At 37.3% G+C, this 27,619-nt stretch overlaps 1 protein-coding gene across 2 annotated transcripts; it reads left to right on the top strand.

Annotated features, from left to right (window-relative positions):
• Positions 1-910: 910 nt before the first annotated feature.
• tfap4 (transcription factor AP-4 (activating enhancer binding protein 4)) lies at positions 911-26,516 on the top strand. Of its 2 annotated transcripts, XM_056453108.1 has the most exons (7): positions 911-1,288; positions 8,601-8,766; positions 11,567-11,665; positions 11,876-12,049; positions 17,019-17,180; positions 20,252-20,419; positions 22,496-26,516. In XM_056453108.1, exons 1-7 carry the CDS (start codon positions 1,200-1,202, stop codon positions 22,643-22,645), a joined length of 1,008 nt encoding a protein of 335 aa, XP_056309083.1. In that variant the 5' UTR covers positions 911-1,199; the 3' UTR covers positions 22,646-26,516. The 2 variants fall into 2 exon arrangements, with proteins under 2 accessions (XP_056309083.1, XP_056309084.1); XM_056453109.1 differs by lacking the exon at positions 17,019-17,180.
• Positions 26,517-27,619: the final 1,103 nt, after the last annotated feature.

Genomic DNA, 27,619 nt, shown 5'->3' with positions numbered 1-27,619 from the left:
AATAAATCAGTTATTAGAGATGAGTTATTAAAACTTTTATGTTTAGAAATGTGTTGAAGAAATCTGCTCTCTGTTAAACAGAAATTGGGGGTTAAACAGGGGAGTTAATAATTCAGGGGGCTAATAATTATATATATATATATATATATATATATATATATATATATATATATATATATATATATATTAATTATATTTTTTAAATCAATATATATTTAAAAAATTATTATTAATTATATACATTATATTTCTATTTTATATTATTTATTTATTTTTATTGCCGTAATAATTAGCTAAATATAAAACATCTTTGTATAAAATATAAATTTAGAAAATAATCTATATAAAATTAAAAAGCTGTACAAAAATGGTTTGCTTAATTTACGCAAAACATGCACACATAGTATTAGTATTTTAACATTCATTTTTTTCATTTAAATATAAAACGCTCGCTTAATGTACGTTAAACGGGTGTGTGTGTGTGTGTGTGTGTGTGTGTGTGTGTGTGTGTGTGTGTGTGTGTGTGTGTGTATATATATATATATATATATATATATATATATATATATATAATTATATCCATTATACATCACATTACATATTTCCATAACCAATCAATGCATTCTGTATATATGCACAGTAGATATTACGCCCGAAGCGCGTCTGTTTAAATACATTTAAATTACAACACGCAATACGCATGTAACAGTTCAAGAGGTTTTTTGGAGAACAAAAATGGACGATGTTTAAATACTGCTGTTGCAATTCTCCTTTGTTTACATGCAAGTCCTCTTGTTCGGCGGAAGGAGGCTTTTTGGTTGTGCAGAGCCGTGTGTGTGTGTGTGTGTGTGTGTGATTCCTACCAGCTGTTTCCCGCCTTGAAAGACATCCGATCAGCTGCAAACACACACACACACACACACACAGAGGCAGAAGGAGGGAGGGAAAGAGAGCGAGCGCGCGCCACACACATACACACACACTACGAGGGAACCCCATCAGCTGGAAGAATAGAGTAACCTTACAACTCAACACTCATCTCACGCGCTCATGCCCAAAATCAGCAGGACGCGCGCGCCTCCGCTCCGTACATGAGAACGAGACCCAAACTAACGCGTCTGTTTCTGAATCAACAACAAAAGTAGAAGAAGAAAAAAGAGCCACAGAGGAGAGCCAGAGCTGGAGAGAAGAGGGGAAGCATGGAGTATTTCATGGTACCAGCTCAGAAGGTGCCCTCCTTGCAACATTTCAGGAAAACCGAGAAAGAAGTCATAGGGGGCTTGTGCAGGTACGTAAAAACCCCAACACATTGCATTGACGTTCACATGTGTGCGATTTTTCTTTAATCGCGCGCCAGCAGCAACAGCACTACTACTAGAGTAACATGCGTGCACGATTTCTGTGTTATTGTGTACATGCGCCTCTCCAATGCTTCAACACAGCGCTTAACCCACGCGAGACTCGATTTTCTAACTCCCATTCACCTCTTAAGAGTGTATAAAAGCCCCCCGGGTTGTCAGGTCACTGTTAGCGATGAAATATCTCCGCGAAATCGATGCATTTTGTGTCTAACAAACACAAACCACGTGGTTGCGCGCACACACACACGGCACGCTGCTCACCTCGCGCGCGCGTTTAATATTAAAAAACCGTGCTTGTTTTGATTTTGCTGGTGAATTGGCGGTCGTGTGTGTTTGTTTATTGACTAGGAGTGCGTTTGTGTTTTAGTTAGAGTGTGTTCTGGGGGGCTTAAGTTATTGTGGGCAGTGCGCGGCCATGCTTGTGGCTCGTGCATTTGGCGTCGTGTGTTCTCCCCAGTGCGATAATGCATTAAAAGTCCTCGCGCGTGAGGATTTCTGAGTGAAAATGAGCGATAAGAGCATTTAATGTGTTGGTTCTTGCGGCGGGACGGGTTTCAGATGGGTTTTGGACTGCGTCGCTGCTGCCGCATGGACGGAGGAAGCGCGCATTGTTGTAATGGCGGACCGAATCATCTGTGAACACGATGTTTTTTAATTTAGGCCGGCGAGGTGCTTCGGTGACTCGCTTCACGTGTCCATTTCGGCGCAGTGTGAGTGGGGTTTTATGTTTTAGAGGTTAGTAAATTAATAACTGGTGTTATTTTAATAAGGGGGTGTGTATGCTGGTGAAGGAAGGCCCCGTCAATGCGTCTGCGATCCATTCTCAGAAGGGGGCGGGGCATGTGAGCCGATTAGCGCACGGCGTTGTGGGAATTGTAGTTCTTTTGTGTTACTGACCTCAGTTGGCATACAAATGATGCTTGCAGTTGTTATGCGAACAGCTGATACGCAGAGATTGCTAAGTTGTTGTTTACACGCAATTTATCAGTGTTGAAATACCCTAAGGTGTAAAATAGTGCCTTGAGTTAGCAAACATACTTGTAAACAAACTTACTAGCCTATGTTTTAACTTTTTTTTTTTTTTGTAAAATGTTGCTGTAGTTATGTGTATCTAGTAAACTAGCGATTTTTAATCATTTTTTTGTGGTCAGTGTTGTAAACATGAAGAAAGACTTTGTTATGGTTGTTTTCTTGTAGGTATTAAATCATAAAAATCAATTAAGCCAAAACTTGTGCTTCTAGCAGTTTGTTTATACTGTGATCAAAATGGTATTAATGTGTATGGAATACTTTAGAAATGTTGTGCTTTTGGCTTATGTCATTTATTATTTTTTTGTTTAATTGCCTGTTAATGCTAAATTGGGAACAGAATTACAAGCTTGTGCTGTGAAGTAAAAAATAATAATTTCTATTATTAGATTTAATAATGTTTTGTAATTCTATTGTATACATTACTACAACTGACAAATCAGAGCAAAACCTTGTACGTTTATTAGTGCTGTCAAAAGATGAAATAGATCTGTGCGTTTTGTGAATATAAATATATGCATGACTATATAGTATATTTGTTTATTTTTATAGCTTTGTACTGGATTAAATTAAAGCTGCTATAACAATAACACATTACACAAACAATTTTTTACTCATTTAATAATTATAAAATATTTTAAAAACATAATTTATTATTTTCAATAATTAATAATAATAATAATAATAAAACATTGTGTATGCCAACTGAGGTCGAGAATAAAAAAACTACAATTCCCATATTGCCCAATTAATCATATTAAAATATTATTTCAAATATATAATCATAATAATATAATAATAATAATAAAACGCATCAATTGTATGCTGGCTTGGAATGACAAAAAAAGCTACAATTCCCATATTGATAATTTTTTAAATATTTTATATATATATATATATATATATATATATATATATATATATATATATATATATATATATATATTTATTTATTTATTTATTTATTCATTTATTTATTTTTAATAATAAAAAATAAAAATGCATCAATTGTATGCTGGCCGGGAATAAAAAAAGATTACAATTCCCATAATGCCCATTTAGTTATTTTAAAATATTATCATTTTAATTATATAATTATTATTTTCAATAAATAATAATAAAATGCATCAATTGTATGGTAACAGAGGCGGCAAATAAAAAAAAAAAACTACAATTCTTATATTGCCCATTTTAAAAATATTATTTTAAAAACATAATTATTTGTTTTTTCAATAATAATAATAATAAATGCATCATTTGTGGGCTAACTGGGGTCAGGAATTTAAAAAAATACAATTCCCATAATCCCCATTTAATCATTTTAAAATATTTTAAAACAATAATTTATTATTTTTTAATAATAATAAAACGCATCGCCATCGAACTACAATTCCTATAACGCATGTTTAATCATTTTAAAATATTATTTTAAAAACAATCATTTTTTATTTTCTATAGTAGTAGTAGTAATAATAGTAATGAAACGCATCAATTGTATGCTGGCCAGAAAAAAAAAAAAAAAACTTTAATTCCCATAATGCCCATTGAATCATTTTAAAATAATGTTATTTTTAATTTAAAACATTATTATTATTTTTTTTTTCAGTAATTAATAATCTGTTAACACTGAATTAGGAGCAGAATTACAAGCTTGCGATGTAAATTAATATTATTAATAATTACCTTTTAATATTTTTTGTAATTCTATTACATTGACAAATCAAAGCAAAAGCTTATGAATTTATATATACATCATTCAATATTTCTTTTTAAATGGATTACAGGTGAATGACATTATGAGATAAGTACTGCCAAGCAAACATCATTCAAGCTTATAATTTATACAATATAATAATAATAATAAAAATTATTTTACATATTTTATACACATTAAAATAGCCAAAAAAGCAAGTACAAACTTACTGTGATTTAAATGAATATAAACATTACATATGGCAAGAAAGGTACAAGCTCATTCTACAATAATAATAATAAATGATTATTTAATAATTACTGAATATAATTAGTATTTCTAAAATGATGAAGTAATATAATGCATGTATTGTTTTATTGTTATGGCAGCTTTAAGGTCCCGTGGAGTGCTTTGAATAATGTGCTTTTTTATTCAATATTTGACAATCACAACTGAAACATGAAGAGAGGGCGGGACATAAAGTAGCTCCTCCCCTTTTAAAAAAACAGCCAATAGTGTTTTTATCACAGCTTTGCCAGTGAGAGTGGTTGAGCTCAAGCGCATCAAATGAAAAGCAAATAAGAAGTGTCTTGAAGTGGGCGGGGCATGTCAAATACTAGAGAGCATTTGATTGGTCAAAAGATTTAATAAGAAACTAAAGTATGAGGTGACGTGAAATAAACCCTTTATCCATTTAGGCGGAAGCGACAAAATGCAGGCTTTGGATGTTTTTAAGAGTTATATATTTTCTTTTTAGTTTTGGAGCGCACTAGCTTATGGACGTCCTTGAAAAAAATTGTATTTTAATTTCACGAGATTTTAGAGCAACGGTCTCAAACTCAGTTCCTGGAGGGCCACAGCTCTGCACAGTTTTGCTCCAACCCTGATCAAACACAGCTGATCTAGCTAATGAATGCGTTTATGACTCTTTTGAGACTGCAGAGCTGCGGCCCTCCAGGAATTGGGTTTGACTCTTATGCTGTAAATGAATCCAGTCCAAAGCTTGTCACCTCAAATAGACATAAATTATGTTCTGAGCATTATATTTTTGTGCGTAAAAAAAGCTGGGTCATCGTGCTCCCCTGTAAGGCTGCAAAAGCGTCTGATCTAACCGTATCTCTGGCTTCCACTATTGGCTCTCGCTGTGATTTTGGCTCTGGATCTGTTTGCTGGGTTTTGAGCTGTTGGCCGTAAGGAAGCGATCAGGGAAAGCTGGTGTTCGCTGCTCAATTGTTCGCTGTGTTTGTCCCGACGCGGCTGAGGCGCTGCTGATAAGAGAGGCTTTCCAGAGATGCCCCGCGAGATGCCCAGACCAGAGAGGAAGTTCAATTAGGGTTCGATTTCCTCGGCCAAAGCACGTCTGGGATCGTGCGAGAGCCACAGATTTCCAGAGCCTCCAGTTTACAGACAATAGGCTTCAGTGAGCGTTCAGGAAAGACAACGTGTTTGTTTCACACTCGCATGTTTCTCTTCCTCAAGGTTGCGTCCTGTTGTAGGGGAGAATGGGATAGTTCACACAAAAATGTCAAATGTTCATTTACTCATCCTTCACTTGCTCCAAACTTGTTTCAAGTCTGCTTGTTCTGTAAATTGCAAAAGAAGATATTTTGAAGAATGTTGAAAACCGGTAACCATTGACTTCCGCTGGAGGAAAAGCAAATAGTGTGGAAGTCAATGCAGGGTTCAACGCTAAGAATTGTTTCTACTCACCTGAATATATTTGTATATTATAAGCGAAAATGTGCACTTTAATTCTGACGCCCACAGACATCTTCACCAAATATAAATCAGAAAGGTAAGACTTTCTCACAGCCTCATTTCAGTTGTCAGGTTTTGTAAAAATCTATCTATTGAATCAATTAATCTGTTAAAAAAACATTGGTTAGACGTATGCATTATAGGCTTAAATTATAGAGAGAAATAACAGATGAACCGAGACTGTAGTCAGATCATGAAGTAGAGATGGGACGATACATGTAACTCAAGATTAAATTCTGGGGTGATATGTGGACCATGATAATGATAATATCATGATTCGTGATATCTACGTTATTCAATATATTGGAAGAAATTATCAACGATATATCACGATATACAGTTAAAGTCAGAATTATTAGCCAATGATGTTTAACAGAGCAAGGAAATTTTCACATTATGTCTGATAATATTTTTTCTTCTGGAGAAAGTCTTTGTTTTATTTCGGCCAGAATAAAAGCAGTTGTAAAATTTTTAAGAGCCATTTTAAGTCAATATTATTAGCCCCTTTAAGCTATATATTTTTTCGATAAATAACTTGCCTAATTACCCTAACCTGACTAGTTAACCTAATTAACCTAGTTAAGGGTTTAAATGTCACTTGAAGCTCTATAGAAATATCTAGTAAAATATTATTTACTGTCATCATGGCAAAGATAAAATAAGTCAGTTATTGAGATCAGTTATTAAAACTATTATGTTTAGAAATATGTTAATCTTCTCCATTAAACAGGAATTGGGGAAAAAAATAAACTGGTCTAATAATTCAGGGGGCTAATAATTCTGACTTCAACTGTATGTGACAAAAAGAAAAAAAATACTCATAATAAGGAAATCTTGTGCATATATTAATGCCAACATTTCCAACATTGTGCAAAGAAATATGCATTTGTCTGCTGGTCTTAAATGTAAACGCTGTACAGGTAGACAGATAAAAAAAGTACATGAACATTAATTAACATGTGTAAACCATGATACTGAAACACAGGACAGTGGCAGGGTGTTGCGGATTTCCAAATGTCAAATAAATGTTATTAAACTATTAGAATTACCATATTTTATCCATAACATTTGTATATTTATAACCACCTTAGAGGAATGTGGGGGTTGCAAGTCACTGGCATTGTTATTTTTTGGGTCGCGGGCTAAAAAGTTTTGGAACCCCTGCTTTACCCCACTTGATATAGTCTGGGTCGTTGTATCCAGGGAGTCCGTGGGGTCTTAAAAAGTATTAAAAGTTGATCAATCAATTATGAGAAAATTAAGGCCCTTAAAAGGTTTTAAAAAGTCTTAATTGCGTTTTTACAAGGTCTTAAAATTGTTCAAGCATTGTCCAGTTATATTTATATATTTATTTTCCTCCTAATATTAACCACGACGTGCTCGATCCATGTGATTGGATTTGGGCTGGGGCGAGTCCGGCAAGCTCCTCCGTCCGGGTAATGTCACGTAGTTTGCGACAAACGTGAGAAGGTGATGTGACGCTCTCCACATGTAGCAAAACCATAGAGCGAAACAGACAGCAAAATGGTCCTGGTTGTAGAAATACGAGTTTAACAGTGGCTGAAGTCTGTCCATGAAAACAAGTACAACAACTGTTTATTAAGTTAAAGGTTTGATACTGATTAGAACTTGAAGTGGCGATGAGGTCTTAAAATATTCTAAGAAGGTCTTTAAAAAGTCTTAAAAAGGTATTGAAATTACCTTCAGGATTCCTGCATATACCCTGGTATTGTTTTGCTTTCTCACTACAATCGATCCGCTTCAGAGTTTGTGTCAATCGAGCTGAGACCACCTCGTTCAGGCAGTCTCACACTGATTGTTTCTGCACAGATCCGTGCGCAATTGTGGGATTCACATATGCAAAATGAACCGCGCTAACTGGGCAAACGAGATGGGTTCCGAAACAAACATCTAGGTGTGAAAAGCACCCTATTTGCAAGCAATTGACAAACATTCGCAGCCAAATTAAACTTTCAGTGACAAGGCAGCACTGGCCCGATTGGGCCAGTAACTATCCTTTTAATTGCTATGAATTAATCAGAGAGCCAATCACAATCTACTGTCCAGAGTGTCTCTCATGCTGGTCCCGGGCCATCGGACAGTCCATATTGTCGAGCCCTGCAATGGTTATCAGTTTCAACATTCTTCAAAATATCTTCCTTCACACAAAATGCTAATTCATTTACTCGTCCTTTAGTTGTTCCAAACTTGTTTTGAGTTTCTTTCTTCTGTAGAACGCAAAAGAAGATATTTTGAAGAACGCTGAAAAACTAATCCTTGACTTCCAAACTATTAGTTTTTCCTACAGTGATAGTCAATGGTTACCAGTTTTTAACATTCTTCAAATTATCTTTTTTCACACAAAATGCAAATGCATTTCCTCATCCTCCACTTGATCCAAACTTGTTTTGAGTTTCTTTCTTACTTTTTCTATAAATACATGTGTATATACATACATTCACAGCACACACACATCTATTATCTCAAAACTAACTCTAATTTTGGGTGCGATTAGTAGCGATGTTTTTTTCCCAGCACTAATTTGAATCATTTTCTAAGTCTACCATTTTCATATGGGGTGGTTTGATTATTTGTTTTTTATTATTTATTAAATCTTTTTGTTTATTTATTTATGTATGACTGTAAGGTGTCCTTGAGGCACTTATATATAATAATAATCTCTGTTTAATAATGTGACCTATTCAATAATATGACCTGTTTAATGCACACTAATTTGCAGCGACGTTTAATTTTTGCAGCTTAGCAAACATTCCCCTCACGCCAGAGACGGCGCGGGACCAGGAGCGGCGCATTCGGAGGGAAATCGCCAACAGTAACGAGCGCCGACGTATGCAGAGCATCAACGCCGGCTTCCAGTCCCTGAAAACACTCATCCCGCACAGTGACGGAGAAAAACTCAGCAAGGTGAGTCCAGGCAGCTGCCGGAAAACACACTGCTGATCCAAATCTTCAGCTCACACTAAAGAAAAATACATGCTGTTACTCACCAACCAGTCATTCTGAAGCTGTTTGTGTTTATGAATGAATGAATGAATGCGGATTAAAAAAAAAAGTAGACCTTTTTTGCTAGAACACAGACAAGTGCAAGAGTAGATCTCGCAAACTTCAAAGTGTGTGTGTGTGTGTGTGTGTGTGTGTGTGTGTGTGTGTGTGTGTGTGTGTGTGTGTGTGTGTGTGTGTGTGGGTGGGTGTGGACTGGAATTGTGAGATGTAAACAAATAAGACATAAAAAAAATAGATGTAATACAAAAAAATTTATAAATGTAAGTTAAACAATTAATAGATGTAAGAAATAAAACTAAATGTGGCAAATTCAGACTTGCAAGGAAAAAGTGTAAGAAACTTTCAATCGTGAATGTGAAAATTGTGATATATTTATTTGTTAGTGAGAAACAGGCTGAAATTGAAGTTAATATTCATGGCTGATCTTGTCGTCTGATTGTCTTGCATGAGAAAACGCTACATGAACCTATTTTATGCCTTTTGAATTCAACTTTGCTATTACAGTAAATGCCATCACAAAGCTAATTATTGAGTAGTAAATGAACAGTTTAACTTCCTACCATTTAAACTAAACTTAAAGTTTGGAATCTGTAATGTTTTACCATGTTATTTCAACAAGTGTCATGCATCAAATCTTCATGATAAACTAATATGATGAAAAATTGCTGCAAAAATTATACATTTTTCAGAATCAGAAAGAATCAGAATCAGAAAGAGCTTTATTGCCAGGTATGTTCACACATGCGAGGAATTTGTTTTGGTGACAGAGCTTCTACAGTGCAACAGGATAACAGAGACAGGACAAAAAACAGATAATAAATAATAAAAAAAAAAATAGAAGTCATTTTAAATACGTCATTTTGTCTGTTTTTATTCCACCAAATCAGTGACATCATTTATGAATTTGGCGATTAAAGAGTTAAAATCCTGTAATTTTTAAAACATTTAGTAGTTTTGATCAGGGCTGAGGTTGATTTAACAGATTTATGCAAAACAATTGATATGATGCATTTTTACAGCAGTTTAATTCAGAGGATGTTTTCATCCTGAACATAACAAAAGGGTAATAAATTTGCCCAGAGTGTATTGTTTGTTTGTTTTTTAATTCTAAGCTTTTTTTTAAAAAAAATGTCAAAATAAGATTTGTCACCAAACATCATTCCTTTTGCTGAAACACAGAAAAAGTTATGGCTAAATAAAGACTCAAAATCACCCCAGAGTGGATGAAAACATCCCCAACAGTACATAAGGGTTAAGTTGTGCCATTTTCAACTCATCTTAAATAAGTAGTTTAAACGAGCAGCAAAAGTCATTTTTGAGTTTTTAACAATCAACAATTTATGATTCACTGCTGCGTGTGTGTGTGTGTGTGTGTGTGTGTGTGTGTGTGTGTGTGTGTCTGTGTGTAAGCACATCATGATGTTTTTGGTCCCAAACTAGGGCTGCACGATTAATCAAAAAGATCACGATCTCGATTCGACCCGACACCCGATCTTAATTCAGCTTTTCTACGATTTTCTACGAAATTCTACGATATTATTTTCAAGATCAGGAGAGATGCAAGGCAGTCGCACTGTGACTGTGCAAGTAACTGTCTTCACAGCAACATGGACACCTTCAAATGGCGTTTGAAGTGTCACATACTATATTTATAACGTATAATTCACCCAAAAATGTCATTTCTGTCTTCATGTAATGATGTATTCGTGGCCGCGAAATCACACGTGAGCTGACCGCAAGCTGTTTGTTTACTACCGAGAATGCGCGCTTGCACGCCATTGACGTGTGAAGAGAACCTGAATAGACTGTGAATAACAGTTAATGAAGTTGTAAATAACGTTCAGTTTATTTGAGGGCCGTGCGGGAGGTTTGATTTGCATGTGTGTTTTTTTTTTCTCACAGTGACGGCAGCCATGAGCCACACTCGGAAGTAAAAGGGAAGCCGGTGTTATATAGAAATCTGTCTCCCCTTCGCATGCATGCGCGTCCGTCAGCGCCTGCTGTTAGTCACAGCGGTTTATCATAAACCTTTTATCCATCATTTCTTCGGCAATTGACCAGCGCACACATCCTTTAAATGATCATATCGCATTAGTTATGCTTTTTCTTTCATAACTAACACACAGTGTCGTGCATGAAAATAAATGTTTTCTGTGTCAGTATAGCTACTCTAGCCTAAATAATGTTGAATATAATGCAAGAAGGAATCTGATAATGAAAAATGTCTCATTTTACCAGTGAAAACAAATGGTCTAATAATGTTGTCAATAACAGATGACGAGCACATGTCTTAACATACTTCATAATTATGAATAGTTATGTTCTGATGTCATCATTTTACTGTGAGTTAACAAACAGGACAAGTCTGTTCAAGTCCACCATAATGACTATACAAAATTTAGCATTTTAAGCGAACCACTAGACCTACACATAGGCCTAATATTATTATTATTGTTGTTTTAGCATATGTTTGAGAATTAACAATAATAATAGCCTACTAAGATTAACCTTTATTTTACATCTTTTCATCGATTTACAAAAATCGTGAGTCACATTTTTGCCAGAATCGTGCAGCCCTATCCCAAATTTGTAAACTTTCAGTGCCTGTCAGATTATGTCAGCGCATTCAGATGGATGTAATATGACTCTCTCTCTCTCCCTCTCTCTCTGCCTCTCTCTCACTCTTTTTCCTTCTCCTCAGGCTGCCATCTTACAGCAGACAGCCGAATACATCTTTTCTCTGGAGCAGGAGAAGACGCGGCTGCTGCAACAAAACACCCAACTCAAACGCTACATACAGGTATTTTAAGATCAACAGATAAATCCTGATATTTGGTCATCCTTTTTCCTGCTCTCATATTAGATGTCATCCGTTTCTGCATATCCTGCAATGTTTTAAAATCAACACAACTTAAAGATTGTGATTTGGTCATCTTTTTTTTACTGCTCATGTTGGATGTCGTCCGTCTCTGCATATCCTCTAATGCTTCTCTCCTCTTGCTGCCTTCAGAAGGAGTTCAGCGGCTCGTCCCCAAAGAGGAGGCGCGCGGAGGAGAAGGACGAAGGCATCGGCTCTCCAGATATCCTGGAGGAGGAGAAGGTGGAGGATCTGCGGAGAGAGATGATCGAACTCCGACAGCAGCTGGATAAAGAGCGATCCGTTCGCATGATGCTGGAAGAGCAGGTACACTAGTGACCGTATTACACTCCTTTAAAGTACTTGAATTTCAGATAAATGAACTCAAGGCCTGGAAAGTACTTAAAAACAGACATGGCTCATTGAAAGTGCTTGAATTAAATTAGCTGTTTTTTATTAACAGTATATTTGAGGTCCCATGAAATTAAAATAATGTTTTTTAGATTCTAGTATCAGCATTGTTAGTTTTTAAGATATCTATAAGCTAGTGCGCACCAAAACCGTGACTAAATTTGCGTTTAGGGATATAAAACTGATATTAGCATGTAAAGCTTGAAGTTTTTCACTTCCACCTAAATAAATCAATGATCAAGATGGTTGATTATAGGTCAAAGATCAATGGTTTTATTTATATCACCTCATACTTCAGTTTCTCACCACATCTCCTGACCAATCAAATGCTCTCTAGTATCTGACATGCCCCACCCCCTTCAAGACACCTCTCATTTGATGCGCTTAAGCTCAACCACTTTCTCTGGGAGAGCTGTGATGAAACAAAACAGTATTGGCTGCTTTTTTTTTTAAGGGGGTGGAGCTATGCTATGTCCCACCCTCTTTTCACTCTTGTCCCACCCTCTTTTCACTCTTGTCCCGCCCTATTGTTCATGATGTAACAGTAAATAAAAGGGTTGTCAAGCCAACTTTCTACTCTAAACAGAAGCTTGCACCTGTTGCCCCGCCTCTGAGCTCTTCTGATTGGTCCACTGCTTTCGGACATGACAATGATGGACCGCGCTTCCTGAGAAAGTTAAAGATCTTCCAACTTGACACAGTCTCTAAATAAAAATGCAAGTGTAATGATCACACAAGTATGTCTAGCAAGTACGTGTTTACTTTGAAAAAGAACAGAAAAAGATTGAACATTGAAAAAGATTCGTACGGATCACAACCCACAGTTCAGAACACACGTGGCCTGCGGATTAATACATTTTTTTTTTTTTACTGTTAGATTAATCGTAAATTTGTAACGATCACAGAGAGATCGCCTCTTGCGTTATTCAAATCACATGTATGAAAGCATTTAGGCTTTCCTGTAAAATATAATGATGACGAAAGAAGTTCTGGTGGGTTTCTTAGGTTATTAAAGGTGTTTTCTGTCATGACTTGTTTAGCCTGCATTAATGCATTCAGTGTAAGCTGCACAATAAATCATTAAAAGTTCAGGATTTGAACACCCACGCAACATAAATTATAAATGATGGTGATTTGCATATGTTTATTAATCCTTCGAATCGCTGCATTCAAATCTGAAAATGCAAAAATCAAGAGATTCAGTCTTTAGTCCTTTGAGTTGGCTATGAAGATATAGATCAAATAACAAAGCAGTACTGGGATAACAGTTTATAGTTTAGATAAAATCACTGAGGTATATGGTAATGATTAAAATCACCGTCATATGTATTTAACTTGACCCTCAAAAATGAAATCTGTAGGCAGCACTTACATTATTTAACCAACAGGTGGCGACAACCAGCCATCAAAAATATGCCACTGAATAATTCTTCAAAAATGACACATCTAGCAATGAAACATGAAGTTTTATGAGTGAAAAACTGAATCATTTATTGAAAATGAAGCTAAAAATAAATATGGGTGGTACAAATTATAATGTTAGATTTCTACATTTAGCGTTATCAGCAACAGTAGTGGTAACAGTGAATTTTTCCACATTACTAAATAATTTACCATTTTTATTCCGCTGATTATTCCTTCATTTTATTCTTACTAAAGTTACAGGTTCTCAGTTCTGTTTGTTAAAACCAAAAGTGTCTTGCAGTGCTGTTTTTGTAGTAAATGGAAAGCAAATGACATTTGTCTCCTCCCCTTTTTGGCTGATCCGAAAAATGGTTCGATCCGTGACTAAAAAAATCATGATGTGATCCAAACCGTGAAATTTGTGATCCATTACACCACTACCCATAGCACCGTCTTTGGACTGTGGGAGAAACAGGAGCACCCGGAGGAAACGCAGACAAACACGGGGAGAACATGCAAACTCCACACCGGCGACTTTCTTGCTGTGAGGTGACAGTGCTAACCACTGAGCCACCGTGTCGCCAAAATTGTAGTAATTTTTTTCCTACTAACTGTATTGTAACCCCCTTTCAATCCTCATTTTTAACAGCATGCCATCACCCATTGCACAGCCTGTTCTTATTCATAATAGATCTTTGCCATCATTTGGCAAATTTATTAATATATAAGGAAACGCCTCAATGAAAGTTTTGCTTCTATAAGTGTGTATTCGTGGCATCCCATCGCTGAGGATTTGTCATCTGTGCAGTCCGTTATCGAACTTTTTCTTCTGCCGCATCGGTTTGCGTGCTAAAATTAGCTCGCTTTAGTCTTTGCATATTTGATGAGGAATCACAGAAGGTGCGCAGCTCCCCTGAGAGCGCCAGTTGTTTCTGAACATCACACTTGAAGTGCAAATTAAAGCCCAATCTCTGCTGCTATCCGTGAAACGCGCTAGAGAAACAACCTCAGGCACACAAAACAAGCATTAAGAGTTTTCCTCAAGATGTGAGCTGACTGTTGCATAATGAGTGTGTTTACATGTACATCCGTAACCTGATTTTTGCATGATACAACCAAATGTGCATGTGGTCATGTAAACGTGCAGACCAGTTTTTTGTTATTGGAGTAAAGTTGTGAATGCGTAATCCATAAACTGATCATTATAAATGCATCATTTAGGCATGAGACTCATAATAATCACCTATTGGTTCATTCGCAAGTAGTAGTACCGGCCAATCAGGAGTACTTAAAAATATATAGGTGAGCACATACAGTTGAAGTCAGAATTATAGCCCTCCTGTTAAATGTTTTCCCTTTTTTAACTGAGAGATTTTTATAATTTATAACATTATTAATAGTTTTAAAGGTGCTGTATGCAAGTTTTTGACTCTTCTAAAGCATAAAAATACCATATTATATTTTTAGATATTAAAGAAACATGCTAAGTGTTTAGGACATGCTAGTTGGTTAAGACAACATCTCCTTTTTAATGTGAAAAACTATTCCTTCTATTGCATGCTGTTTCTTTTATTTAGGACACTGTTTAAATCAGCCTTTAGGCTCCACAGTCAGGGATACTGCTGTGGTGTCGTCAATCTGGCAACCCGCTCATGTGTTTTGAAGCTGGAGTGCAATACCTAGTTCAACCACTGGGTGTCAAACTTGCATACGGCACCTTTAATTAAACTAATATTTGATAACTGATTTCGAGGGATGACTCAGTCAGTACTCCTAATCTGGCCGATCTCATCGGTCTGGGTTTCGCTTTTGCAGCCCTAACTATGAACGCGTCTGCCCTGGGCGTAGGGAGATCCCATTCTGAGGGCGGTGGGGGTTGCGGGGGCCCCTTATCTACGCTACTGATTAGTATTCAGCTTAATATGAAGGCTTAAATAGGTAAGTCAGGGTAATTAGGCAAGTAATTTTTTACAGTGGTTTGTTTTGTAGACAATCGAAACAAATACTACTTAAGGGGGCTTATGATATTGAACTTAAAATGGTTTAAAAAAAGATCAGAAACTGCTTTTATTCTAGCTGAAATAAAACTAACAAGAATTTCTCCAGAAGAAAAAATATTCTAGGAAATGCTGTGGAAAAATGTATTGCTCTGTTAGACATCATTTGGGAAATATTAGAAAAAAGAATCAATTTTCCACAGGAAGGCAAATAATTTTGCCCTCAACTGTATGTAGTGACGTCTAGCTTGCATACCGCTTGTTGTTGTTATTATTATTATTATTATTATTATTATTATTATTATTATTAATATCATCATCATTATTATAATAGCAAGCAAAGTCTCTTGATTATTACACCAGAATGAGAGCATAGTTGCTAGCCAGATCAGCCTAGAAAATGGCAAATTTTCATTGTCCATTGTCTTAAATACACACTGTAAAAAAACAAATATTGTTGACTTTAAGTCATCTCAACTTATATCCATCAAACTGACTAAAAAAATTATTCAAATTATACTTTATACGTTGTATAACTTAAAAATGTAGTTGTAATTAATTAAATAAATCATTAAAATAAGTTAAAGCAACATAAATATATTTGTTGTTGACTTTGTCATTACATTTTTGCAGTGCATGGCATAACAGAAGAATCAAGCTTTAAATGGGAAAATTATCTAAACTTTTTTTTTCTTTTTTTTGAGATGCTAATAGTCTAATCTAATTCAATGATTTATGCTAAGCTAAAATTTGGAGATAGACTGAAATGATTAGAAAAATTCTTCTACTATTTAGTTTAAAATTAGCCCATTTCCAAAAAAAAAGTGTTCATGCTAATGGATACAACAATCTCAGACACTTTCATGAACCAAAGAATTATAATCGAATAGAATAGGAGTGAAACAATCTAAATGATGCAACTTGAGCGGATTAAAAAACAGAGTTGTTCAGTTTTTAATAATTTATTTAACATGGCAACTGACATAAATGAAACATTTCAACTAGGATACACACAGAATAATAGGTTTTGGAATCACTTACAACAAATAAACTGGTTTATTAAAGGTATAGTTCAACCAAAAATGAAATTTGCCTCTGATTATTCTCCATCATGTGATTTTTAAACCTTCATGAGGTTCCGTCTTCTGTTGAGCACAAAATAAGGTATATTTAATGTAGCAGCTGTAGCACCATTTGACTTGCATAGTATTTTTTTCTTACTATGGAAGTCAATTGGTGCCAGCATTTTTAAAAATATCTTATTTTCAGCTCAACAGAAGCAAAACTCATGGGTTTGAACAAGTAAACGATGACAGACTTTGTTTTTGCGTGAACTATCCCTTTAATACATCTTGTAAACCTAGTGTTGGCATGTTATTGGCTTGCATGTAAACAACAGGTTTATTTCAGGAAGCTGATTCTTTTGTGAGTTCTCAGCGTATTGGTGTGCATGTAAAAACATACTCGTTGTGTCTTTCTGTCAGATCCGCTCACTGGATGCTCACTTGTACCCTGAAAAGCTAAAGGTGATTGCACAGCAGGTCCAGGAACAGCATGTGCAGACACAAACCCTGCTCCGTCTTCAGCAGCAGCAGCAACAGGAACAGCTGGGAAAAGAGTCCAGCACTCCTGCACGCAGCCCGCTGGTCAGACTCGCTCTCATATATATATATACCACTCCTGCACTAACACTCAACCCAGTGCTTTCTCATAACAGACGAGTTTTGCAATGCGTCATGCATGTGTTGATCTGTTGTGATGATCCACTAGAGGGCATTAGTAGAGTTTAAAGATCTGTTCATTTGCTGATTCATTTTTATACGCTGAGTCTGAGCACTTTGAGGGATGTTTTTAAAAAAAATATCCGCAGGAAGAATTTAAAGTTATTTATCAAATTAAATGGAGAGATCTAGTGTTTTTAATGTTAATTTCAGTTTTTATTTTGTATCAAATCAGAAGTTATTAAAGTTTACACTGTAAAAATGTTGGGTTCCACTCAATTCCTTCATGTTGTCCCAACACAAACTGATTAAAGGGGACCTGTTTTGCAAAAATCACTTTTATAAGGGGTTTAGACACAGTTGTGTGGCAGCAGACTATAAATATAAGCAGTTTCTAATGGTAAACATGTATTAATTAGATTTTATTATAATCAGACTTGATCAAAACAGTCTGCAGAAACACTCTGATTGACATTCTCTCTTTGTACGTGTCATCAGGGGGGAAGCCCCGCCCACTAGTAATGATCTCTCCCTCATTAGCATAGGACGCTTGTCTTGTTTTTGAATCTGCCACTATGCTGCCACTCAGGCATTTGTAGCTCTGCCCACTTTTGAAAAGAGCACAATCTCATTTGAATTTAAAGCGACAGTCAGCAAAATGGCACGATTAGCATCAAATTCCAATACGGGCAGCTTCAAAGAGTTATAAAACATTATTTGTTTGGTATTTTGAGCTGAAACTTCACACACACACTAGGGACATCAGAGGCTTATTTTACACCTTGGAAAAAGGGCAGAATAGAACCCCTTTAAGTTAACTTAATTGTTTTTGCAAATTTAGGTGGATTGAACATAAAACCTAATGGAACTATAGTGAAGATATAATTAGTAGACTAACACGAAGTATAAAACAGTCTTAAAAGCGCTGAGCCTCTTACTAAAAACTGTCAATAAACCAAAACAAACAGAGCACACACACAAGCCTGCATAATGGACACGTTTGAAATCATTCAAGCAACTTTCAGTCAAAAGAACTGAAAAGACTCTAAACAATAGGATAATGCTCTAAATACCCTATATATCCACTATTAAAACTAAGAGGTACATTTAGGTTTGTGTTTCTATTTTATCCATCATGAGAATAGCGTTATGTTTTTTTTTTTTTTTAAAGTGACGTTATTATCAAAGGGGTATTTGTGGCTCTTTCGAGTTCACTCTGTTTTAGGTTAGTTTCTCTTAGCATTCCTAAAAGTTCATTAATATTCCTCACGTCTGAAATATAGCTCCAGAAAGACTTCTGGTTTTGAACTTTTGGGGCTACTTATGGTCTGCTTTAAATTATTTGTTAATACAAATAAGTTTCATTTTGGTGGCATGGTGGGTCAGTGGTTGGCACTGTGACCTCACCGCAAGAATATCACTGGTTTGAGGCCTGTCTGGGTCAGTTGGCGTTTCTGTGTGAAGTTTGCATGTTCTCCCTGTGTTTGCGTGGGTTTCCTCCGGGTGCTGCAGTTTCCCCCACAGTCCAAACACATGCGCTATAGGTGAACTAGATTAACTTGATTGTCCGTAGTGTAGGAGTGTGTGTGTGAATGTGAGAATGTATGGGTGTTTCCCAGTACTGGGTTGCAGCTAGAAGGGCATCCGCTGCATAAAACATATGCTGGAATAATTGGCGGTTCATTCCGCTGTGGTGACCTGGGAGACTAAGCCAAAGAAAAATGAATGAAAGTTTGCTTTTAGTATTGAATGCATGAACTGTGAGGAGAATGACACCTAATTGTATCCAGCGTTATAAAACACTTCACTGATCGATTATCAGAAGTTACTCCCATAATTCACGCATAATATTCGCAGTATTCAATTAATAATGTAGGGACTTTATTTTAATCATTAAATTATTTGAAAATGTTTTTTGTTGTCATCTTTTGTAAAAATGTATTCATGTATGTAGTGAAGACATTTGAGAAATGGACTGTTACATTTCGGTCATGTTTGGGGTCATTTTGATGTTAAATGAATATTTTTATTCAAATTAAACTGATCAAAATATTAGTAAAACTTGTATAAAAAGATTTCTGCTTTAAATTTCTACGTTTTTAAACTGTCAAAGTAAATTCTTAAAGGATCCATTGTGGTTTGCACAAAAATATGAACAATTATGATGTTTTCCAACATTAAGAAGTGTTGGATTAAGCACACTTGATAAAGTGCTGAAACACTTTGATTGACTTTTTCCTTTTGTATGTGTAAGAGGGGGAAGCCCCGCCCACTAGTGATCTTTTCCTCATTAGCATAGGACGATAGTCTTGTTTTTGAATCTGGCACACTGCTGACACACAGACATTAAGAATTGTTGAGCATTAAAATCTCAATAATAACATTGCATTATAGTACTACAATGGAAAACTATTTAGATTTTAAATATTTAGCTTGGAAAAAGTTTATGGTAAAAGTCTGATGTACACAATATTGTTTATGTGCTTGGATGGTTTTACTTGTATTTCTTATATTTGTATTATTTTGAGTTGTTAATGCCAAGAAGCTGACCTAAATTAATTAATAAAAATATATATTATATGATATTCTCAATTTTACTGTCGTTTTGATCAGTGTTTTGTGTCCTTTAGGAGCATAAAATACTTTATAAAATGTTCCTGACCCCAAACATTTCGTAATCTATTGCAGTGTTTCCCAACCATGTTCCTGAATCCACACCAACAGTACACATTTTCAACCTCTCCCTAAACAAACATGCCTGAATCAACTCATCAGAAGAGACTTCAAAACCTGAAATGAATGGGTCAGATAAGGGAGACATCCAAAAAATGTACTGTTGGTGTGCCTCAAGGAACATGGTCGGGAATCACTGCTCTATAGTAGTGTAACTGTTGTTGTTGAATATTGCAGTATAAGAGCATATATAAAGTGAATGCATGCATGAAGTTTTGATTGGCTGTTGGTAACCGTCCTCTTGTGCTGTGTTTTCTCCTCAGGTGTTTTCTCCTGCCACGCCGCCTGCGCCCACTCAACACGCAACAGTAATTGTTCCTGCCCCTGCACCGCCTCCGCCACCCCATCATGTCACCGTGGTAACCATGTGCCCCGCCTCCGTGATCAACACAGCATCCACATCACGACAGAACTTGGACACCATTGTGCAGGTAAAACACATCTGCACCACTCCAGGACAGTGGTGGAAAGTGTACAGTAGAATCATACTAGAGTAAAAATACCATTACTTAAATGTAGCGTGAGTAAAAGTATTTGTTGTTAAGTATTACTCAAGGAATGAGTAAAAAAGAATATCTTTTAAAAGTACTCAAGAGTAGTGAGTATTACACTGAATGGCTGATTCGTTTACATGCAATTTGTATGTGTGTGTAAACGTAATATTCTGTAGTGCATTTAGTTAATGTTTAAGGCCGTTTGGCGAGTTCAGTCATTGTACAGTAGGCATCTGACATCTCATCAGGCTACAGTAGAGTCAAGCTTTAAATAGGAAAATCATCTAAACTATTTGGTCATTGAGTGAGATGCTAATGATCTAATTCGATTCCATGATCTATGCTAAGCTAAGCTAAATGTTTTCCCAACAGTCCCAGAGATCAACTTAATGGATTAAAAAATGGTGAAACTCCACTATTTAACTCTAGAAGAGTTGTAAAACTGAGCCCATTTGCATAAAAGTTTGAGTTCCTGTTAAATGATGGTAATTTAGATTTAGTTTAAGCAGTTTACATTGACTACGATGATCATAGAAAATATAATAAATTACAAGCATATTTAAATTCGACACAGCAAAATTAAACAGTGCTTTAAGGTTTTCTTGACTGTCCAACAGTATTCAAGTGCAGAAATTACACAATGAAATGTAAAATAACATGGTTATCCTTTCATAAATACTTTTAAAAATAATTTAATTTAATAATATCTTTTTTATTTTTAATAAATCTAATACTGCTATGTTACTATTGTAGATATACATACACCATGTAACTACAGAGTCAAGCTTTAGATAGGAAAATCATCTAACCTTTTTGGTCATTGAGTGAGATGCTGATGGTCTAATCCAATTTAATGATCTATGCTAAGCTAAGCTAAACATGCTCCCAACAATCCCAGAGATCAACTTAATGGATTAAAAATGGTCAAACTTGACTATTTAACTCTAGGAGAGTTGTAAAATAAATGCATTTGCATAAAAAGTGGAGCGTTTCATTTTAAATTAAGATCATTTATCTTCTCGCAATAATGCCCGTGAAAATATATAACTGATCAAAATGTATTTATCATGGCTAACAGCTAGGGCTGCACGATATTGGAAAAATCTGACACTGCAGTATTTTGTTTTGCTGCGATTTATATATTGCGATATGAATATAATTTTACCAGATGATTTCAATAGGTCTATTTGGAAAGAGTTTTATTATGTTATATTGACTGCGATGATCATGTCGTTGTCGTTATCGGTGATTTATATAAAATATAGTAAATTACAAGAAACGTCAACAGAGCAAAAAATAAACAGCATTTTGTGGTTTTCCGGGCAGTCCAACAGTATTTAGCACACAAAAAATGAACAATGAAATATAAAATACTATGGTTATCCATGATAAAAATAAAATACTTAATAAATATTTATCTTTTAATAAGTAATCTAATATTGCGACGTGACTAGTGCAGATACACACACAATGTATTTACAGTGTCCAGCTTTAAATAGGAAAATGATCAAAACTCTTTGGTCATTGAGTGAGATGCTAATGGTCCAATCCAATTCAATGATTTATGCTAAGCTAAGCTAAAAGTACTTCCAACAGTCCCAGAGATCGACTTAATGGTTTAAAAAAATAGTAAAACTTAACTGTTTAACTTTAGGAGAGTTGGAAAATGAGCCCATTTGCATAAAAATTGGAGCGTTCCATTTAAATGACAATAATATCAATTTTGTTACAGGAAAATTATCTAAACTCTTTGGTCATTGAGCATGATGCTAATGGTCTAATCCAATTCAATGATGTATGCTAAGCTAAGCTAAACGTGCTCCTGCCAGACCCGGAAAATGGCTGAATGGATTCAGAAATGGTAAAACTCAATTGATTAACTCAAGCAGAGTTTTAAAATGAGTCTGTTCGCATAAAAAGGGGACTGTTCCTTTAAAATATGTCAATAATATCACTTATCGTGATAATGTTTAAAATTATCATCGCTAACAGCTTCTCGGTTTGTTTTCGCAGGCTATTCAGCACATTGAAGGCACGCAGGATAGGCAGGCAGTGCCCGAGGAAGAAAAGCGTCGTGCGGTTATCGTCACCCCGGGCCGAGTCCTGACAGACACCGGCGACTCCGACACCGCCTCCGACAACGAAGGATCTGAGGACTGTTAACTGCCCCGCTCGCCCCCGCCCTCATATCCACCCTCCACGTGTGTACAGGGGGGTGCGCAGCCTCCTGCAGAAATACTCTCTCTCTCTGTCTTTCTCCTCTCCTCCTGTCTTCTTCACACTCTCATACGGGACTCACAGACTCAATGACTTGAAGGTTTCTTGGGGGGATTAAAAAAAATGTTTAACAAAAGAAAACATTGAGGGGATTAAATAAAAGGAAATGTTACAGGAAATGTGCCGAAGACAGAACGAGCACGCTTATGTATACTCACACAGTACTCCATAGCACTCTGGTCACTTGTTAATACGTTCATATTACACAGCCCTTCTTCATACTCATCCGTTAAAATAGTGTTCAGTTTCGCTAACACGCGCTCCTAAGTAGGTCTGTCTGAATCTGCTATGGGTCTTCCAGGCCTCTCACTTCCTGTTTTCACTTCCTGCCCATACGAGGGCATTCGAGTGTTCTGATTGGAGGATTCCCATTCCTGTTTCTTGCGCTACAAGACGTCTCATCTCTCAAAAACAACCCCTTTGCCCCAGCCTCTCTCCGCTCCCCCGCCCCGTCATATTTCTCTTTCTGTTCTGGGAGGCTTGAAGCATCACTGTGAGCCAATGAGACTTCAGAAACCTGTTCCACACCTTGGCTTCCGGAAACTTTAGAGGAAATGTTACCTTTTTTGTTTTTCACTTTTTTTCGGTTGCAGACATGCTCCCATTTGCTGACGGGCGCCGATAGCTGGATCAAGACCGCCGTTGCTTAAAGGGGCTTCGTGTCATGCACACTTTGTAAATAACGCAAAGAGAGACGAGGGGGAACTTTGTGCACTTATTGTCGCTCGCCTTTACTGGGCTGGGTTCCCAGTACGCACACTTGTGCAAGGTGAAGCACTCCCTCCGTCACCATAAAAGCCCCCCTAGTCCTGTCCTAAAAAATTCTGGCAGTTTTTTTTCTCATGTTTTTTTGTATGTCAAATGAAATAAGCTAAATGGCAGGTACGTCTACCTGCAAGTAAATTTGTATCCTTTTTTTGTTAGCACACTTGCTAATAGAAGCGTAAAGTTCTGTTCGTTGTAAAGACAGTGTGGAAATAGCACTACCAGGGTTGTCAAGGCCCGATATAAGCCTATGCAGCTCTTTTGGTTCTCGCCCCCTTCAGAATGAACTTTGCGACCCTTCTCCTAGATGTTTTGTCTTGTCCGTTTTGTCCTGTCAAACGCACATTTGCAGCGTTACGTGATGTTTACGGTTGAACCTAGGAGTGGCTGGCCTGTAATCTTGCGCTCTATGCACTCGCTAGTTCACTCCGCTCATTTTGAATGTTTTGTTTTCTCTGTAACTTTCGCCGTACAACTTGTACAATCGTACACCCTGCAGATAATCAAACGCATGGCGACGTGGTGCTATTCCTGCTTGGGCTCTCCGGAAAAAAGCTAGAGATGTTCAGTCCTATAGGCGCACCGTCCTGCAGAGCTTAACTCCAACTCTACATACCTAAGCAAAGGTAATCAATTGGTGCTAAATGCTGCAAGAGTTGCTCCTTTGGGATTTTTAAAGCAATCGTTCACCCCAAAACTGAAGATGATGGCGTTTATTCACAAATTTCTTTCTTTCGTTGAACACAAAAGGTATTCTGAAGACTTCCTGAAACTGCTAGCTACTGACGAACATATGTTTCTCCTACGATGAATGTTAACGCTTACAAGTTTTCAGCTTTCTTCAGGATATCTTTTGTTGTGCTTGATGGAGAGTAAATAGTAGTGTCGTCACGATACTACAATTTCGGTACTGAAATTTTAAAGCATCGCTAATTGTTTGAAAGCCGCGTAGATTAGTCGATCCATCAGCGGATCACTTGTATGTCAGCTCATAGACGTACCAGGCTTTAAAACAATATATTTCCAGCTAACATTTGAGTGCGTTCTTAAACCGCTAATGTGCAAATGCACTGCTAATTGTTTTAAAGCCACGTAGATCAGTTGATCCATCAGCGAATCGCTCATATTTCAGCTCATCGGCAGACTAGCTGATCCTCATAGCTTTAAAGCAATCCAGTGTCCCTGTATCGATGTTTGCACTCTGTGAACAGCGATGAACGTCACAGCCAATCACAGTCATTTCTGTTGAGCGTGTGAACACAATGGCCAATCATTTGTGTTTAATGTTCTTAAATGTTAGCGGGAAATTAACTTTTAAAAAATTTTAGTACTGTTTGGGACCGAAATGCTAGTATCATGACACGTTTTGGGTGAACTATGCCTATAAGACAGAGGTCTCAAACTCAGTTCCTCAAGGGCCGCAGCTCTGCACAGTTTTGCTCCAACCCTAATCAAACACAGCTGATCTAGCAGTCTCGAACACCTTGATTAGTTGGATCAGCTGTGTTTGATTAGGGTTGGAGCAAAACTGTGCAGAGCTGTGGCTCTCCAGGAATCGAGTTTGAGACCTATGCTCTAAGTGTTTCTCAACCACATTCCTGGAGGACCACCAGCTCTGCACATTTTCCGTGTTTCCTTAACCAAGCACACCTGATTCAGATCAGCAGCTCATTAGCAGAGACTGAAATACCTGTAATGGGTGCGACTGACAAGGTGACATCCAAAACATGTAGTGCTGGTGGTCCTCCAGGAACGTGGTTGAGAAACACTGCTCTAAGACGCCTCTTGGATAAGCCATGCGAAACTGTGAGCTCCTCATACCCCTGGTGGGATTGAGAGACGGAGCGTGTATATATCCCGTGCCAGTGGCTTGCCTTAACACAGCTTCGGTGTGCGCGGTGAGGCACAGAGGCCTGCCTTAAACTAGCCCTGAAGGTGGCGCTAGAGAGCGAGGCCGGACGGCAGCGGTAAGACATGGCGCCCCACAGTCGTCGTCATCTCCAGTTGCATCTCCAAACATTCCAGAAAAGTCTGTTGTTGTTGTTTTGTGTTGCCGGTGATGCATCCGGCACGATTTGGCCATAGTCGAAAGTGTCTTGTTTTTATTCACATTAGACTGAAATCTTTGAAAGCGTGCATGTCCCTGATCCCTTTCCAAATTATTACAGGGGAATCTTTTTGCTGCTGGACAGATTGTGTGTTGTTTTTTTCCCTTCTGGATTTATCAGGTGCTGTCAGCACGCTGGCTCTGTGGATTTTGTCATTCGTATTTGGCTTTCAGAAGAAAGTTCTAGTCTAATATTGGCTGTTTTTTCCGTTTTGTTTGTTCATTGCGCTTTTCTATTTGGATAATGGTTTGCTTGGGTCATAGAAACGAGTCTTTCGTTTGTTTTCCATGTTCGGTCTGTAAAAACGGTTGTCTTTTTTGCGAGGAAAAAAGTCTTTTTGGTCCTCCCGTTTGAACATTTCCTCTACAGAAGCCACAGGGTGTGTGTATTTTTAGTGTATTTTCTACTCACAGAAGAAATCACTGTAAGAAATCCTGAGGACATATCAGAGGTTGGGTTGTGTGTCGAGGGGGAATGGCGGACGATTTTATGAACCTGAAGCACTTACTGTAGTACAACGAGGAGCCACTCTTGTTTTCGTAGAGATGCTCTCCTCGAACGAAGCTCTTCTCGCTGTGATTTTTGAACCACACGGCTGTGTTTAACCCTCAGCGTTTTGTCCTGGCACACACACACACACCACACGTCCTCTGGCCGTCTCTGCAGTCTCCAGACTTTGTCCTGTCTCTCATCTTCTCCCTCTTTTATTGTCTGTCATCTCTTGATTTTTGTTTCGTTTCTATTTTTGTCTTTTTTTTTTCTTTATGTGGGACAGTCAGTCCAATTGGTTGTTGAGAAGCTATTGTATTTTTTTTTAACTGGGGAAAAGAGGCTTGTGCCTTTGTAAAAACAGAATAATAAAGTTTGTACTTTGTTTTTTACAACTTCTTAGAGTATTGTGGTGTTATTTTCAATTCGGTCAAGTTCATCTTTATTTCTATAGCGCTTATACAATGTAGATTGCGTCAAAGCAGCTTAACATAGATGTTCTTGATAATTGAAACCGAGTCAGTCCAGTTTTCAGAGTTGAAGTTTAGTTCAGTCTAGTGTGGTTCACAGTCCAAACACTGAAGAGCAAATCCATTGATGCGCAGCTCCACAAGTCCCAAACTAAGCTAGCCAGTGGCAACAGCGGTGAGGAACAAACGCCAACTATTAACGAAAGTAAATGGGGAAAAAAAAACCTTGAGAGAAACCAGGCTCTGGGCACGATCATTTCTCCTATAGCCAAACTACGTCTAGGTGCCGAAGGCTGGAGAAGCAGGACATCCAGCATGGAGAAGCTGCTGGTGATCATGCTGGCCCACAGGATCAATGCGGAGACTCGTCTGTCACTGTGGTCTTTCAGGAATTAGCCTCATGCTCTCCGCTCCTCAATGACCACCACAGCATCGGCTCAGGATACGGCTATAAATGAAAATAGCAGTTATATAAACAAACATGGAAACAAACATGTAAAGCATATGCAGGGTCTTAAATTTCAAAAACCAAATTTCAGGCCTTTAAAAAGTCCTAAATTCACTGAAATATTGTGTTGTAGGTCTTGCAGGCAGGTTTGTTTAAGGAAGTTGGAGCTAAACCATGCAGGACACTGGCCCTCCAGGACAGAGTTTGGGCACCCCTGTACAAGAAACTTCCAGGCAGATGTGTTGAAGGAAGTTGGAGCTAAACCATGCAGGACACCGGCCCTCCAGGACCGAGTTTGGGCACCCTTGTACAAGAAACTTCCAGGCAGATGTGTTGAAGGAAGTTGGAGCTAAACCATGCAGGACACCAGCACTCCAGGACAGAGTTTGGGCACCCCTGTACAAGAAACTTCCAGGCAGATGTGTTGAAGGAAGTTGGAGCTAAACCATGCAGGACACCAGCCCTCCAGGACCGAGTTTGGACACCCCTGGCCTAGACATTCTATTGGATGCCGAGTTGCCATGCGGTAAAGTATGTAACTGGCCTACCCCCGCCATTTTTCCCCACCAAGATGATAGTG

The sequence above is a fragment of the Danio aesculapii genome, chromosome 3 (genome assembly GCF_903798145.1).
Source record: "Danio aesculapii chromosome 3, fDanAes4.1, whole genome shotgun sequence".
Taxonomy (NCBI): Eukaryota; Metazoa; Chordata; class Actinopteri; order Cypriniformes; family Danionidae; genus Danio; species Danio aesculapii.
Note: the sequence above shows the minus strand (reverse complement) of the source record. Positions and strands in the feature narration are given on the sequence as shown.

Coding starts and splice junctions, on each gene's coding strand:
- tfap4 (XM_056453108.1), top strand. CDS start 1,200: ATGGAGTATTTCATGGTACCAGCTCAGAAGGTGCCCTCCTTGCAACAT. Junction 1,289..8,600: donor GTCATAGGGGGCTTGTGCAG/GTACGTAAAAAC, acceptor TAATTTTTGCAG/CTTAGCAAACATTCCCCTCA. Junction 20,420..22,495: donor ACTTGGACACCATTGTGCAG/GTAAAACACATC, acceptor TTGTTTTCGCAG/GCTATTCAGCACATTGAAGG.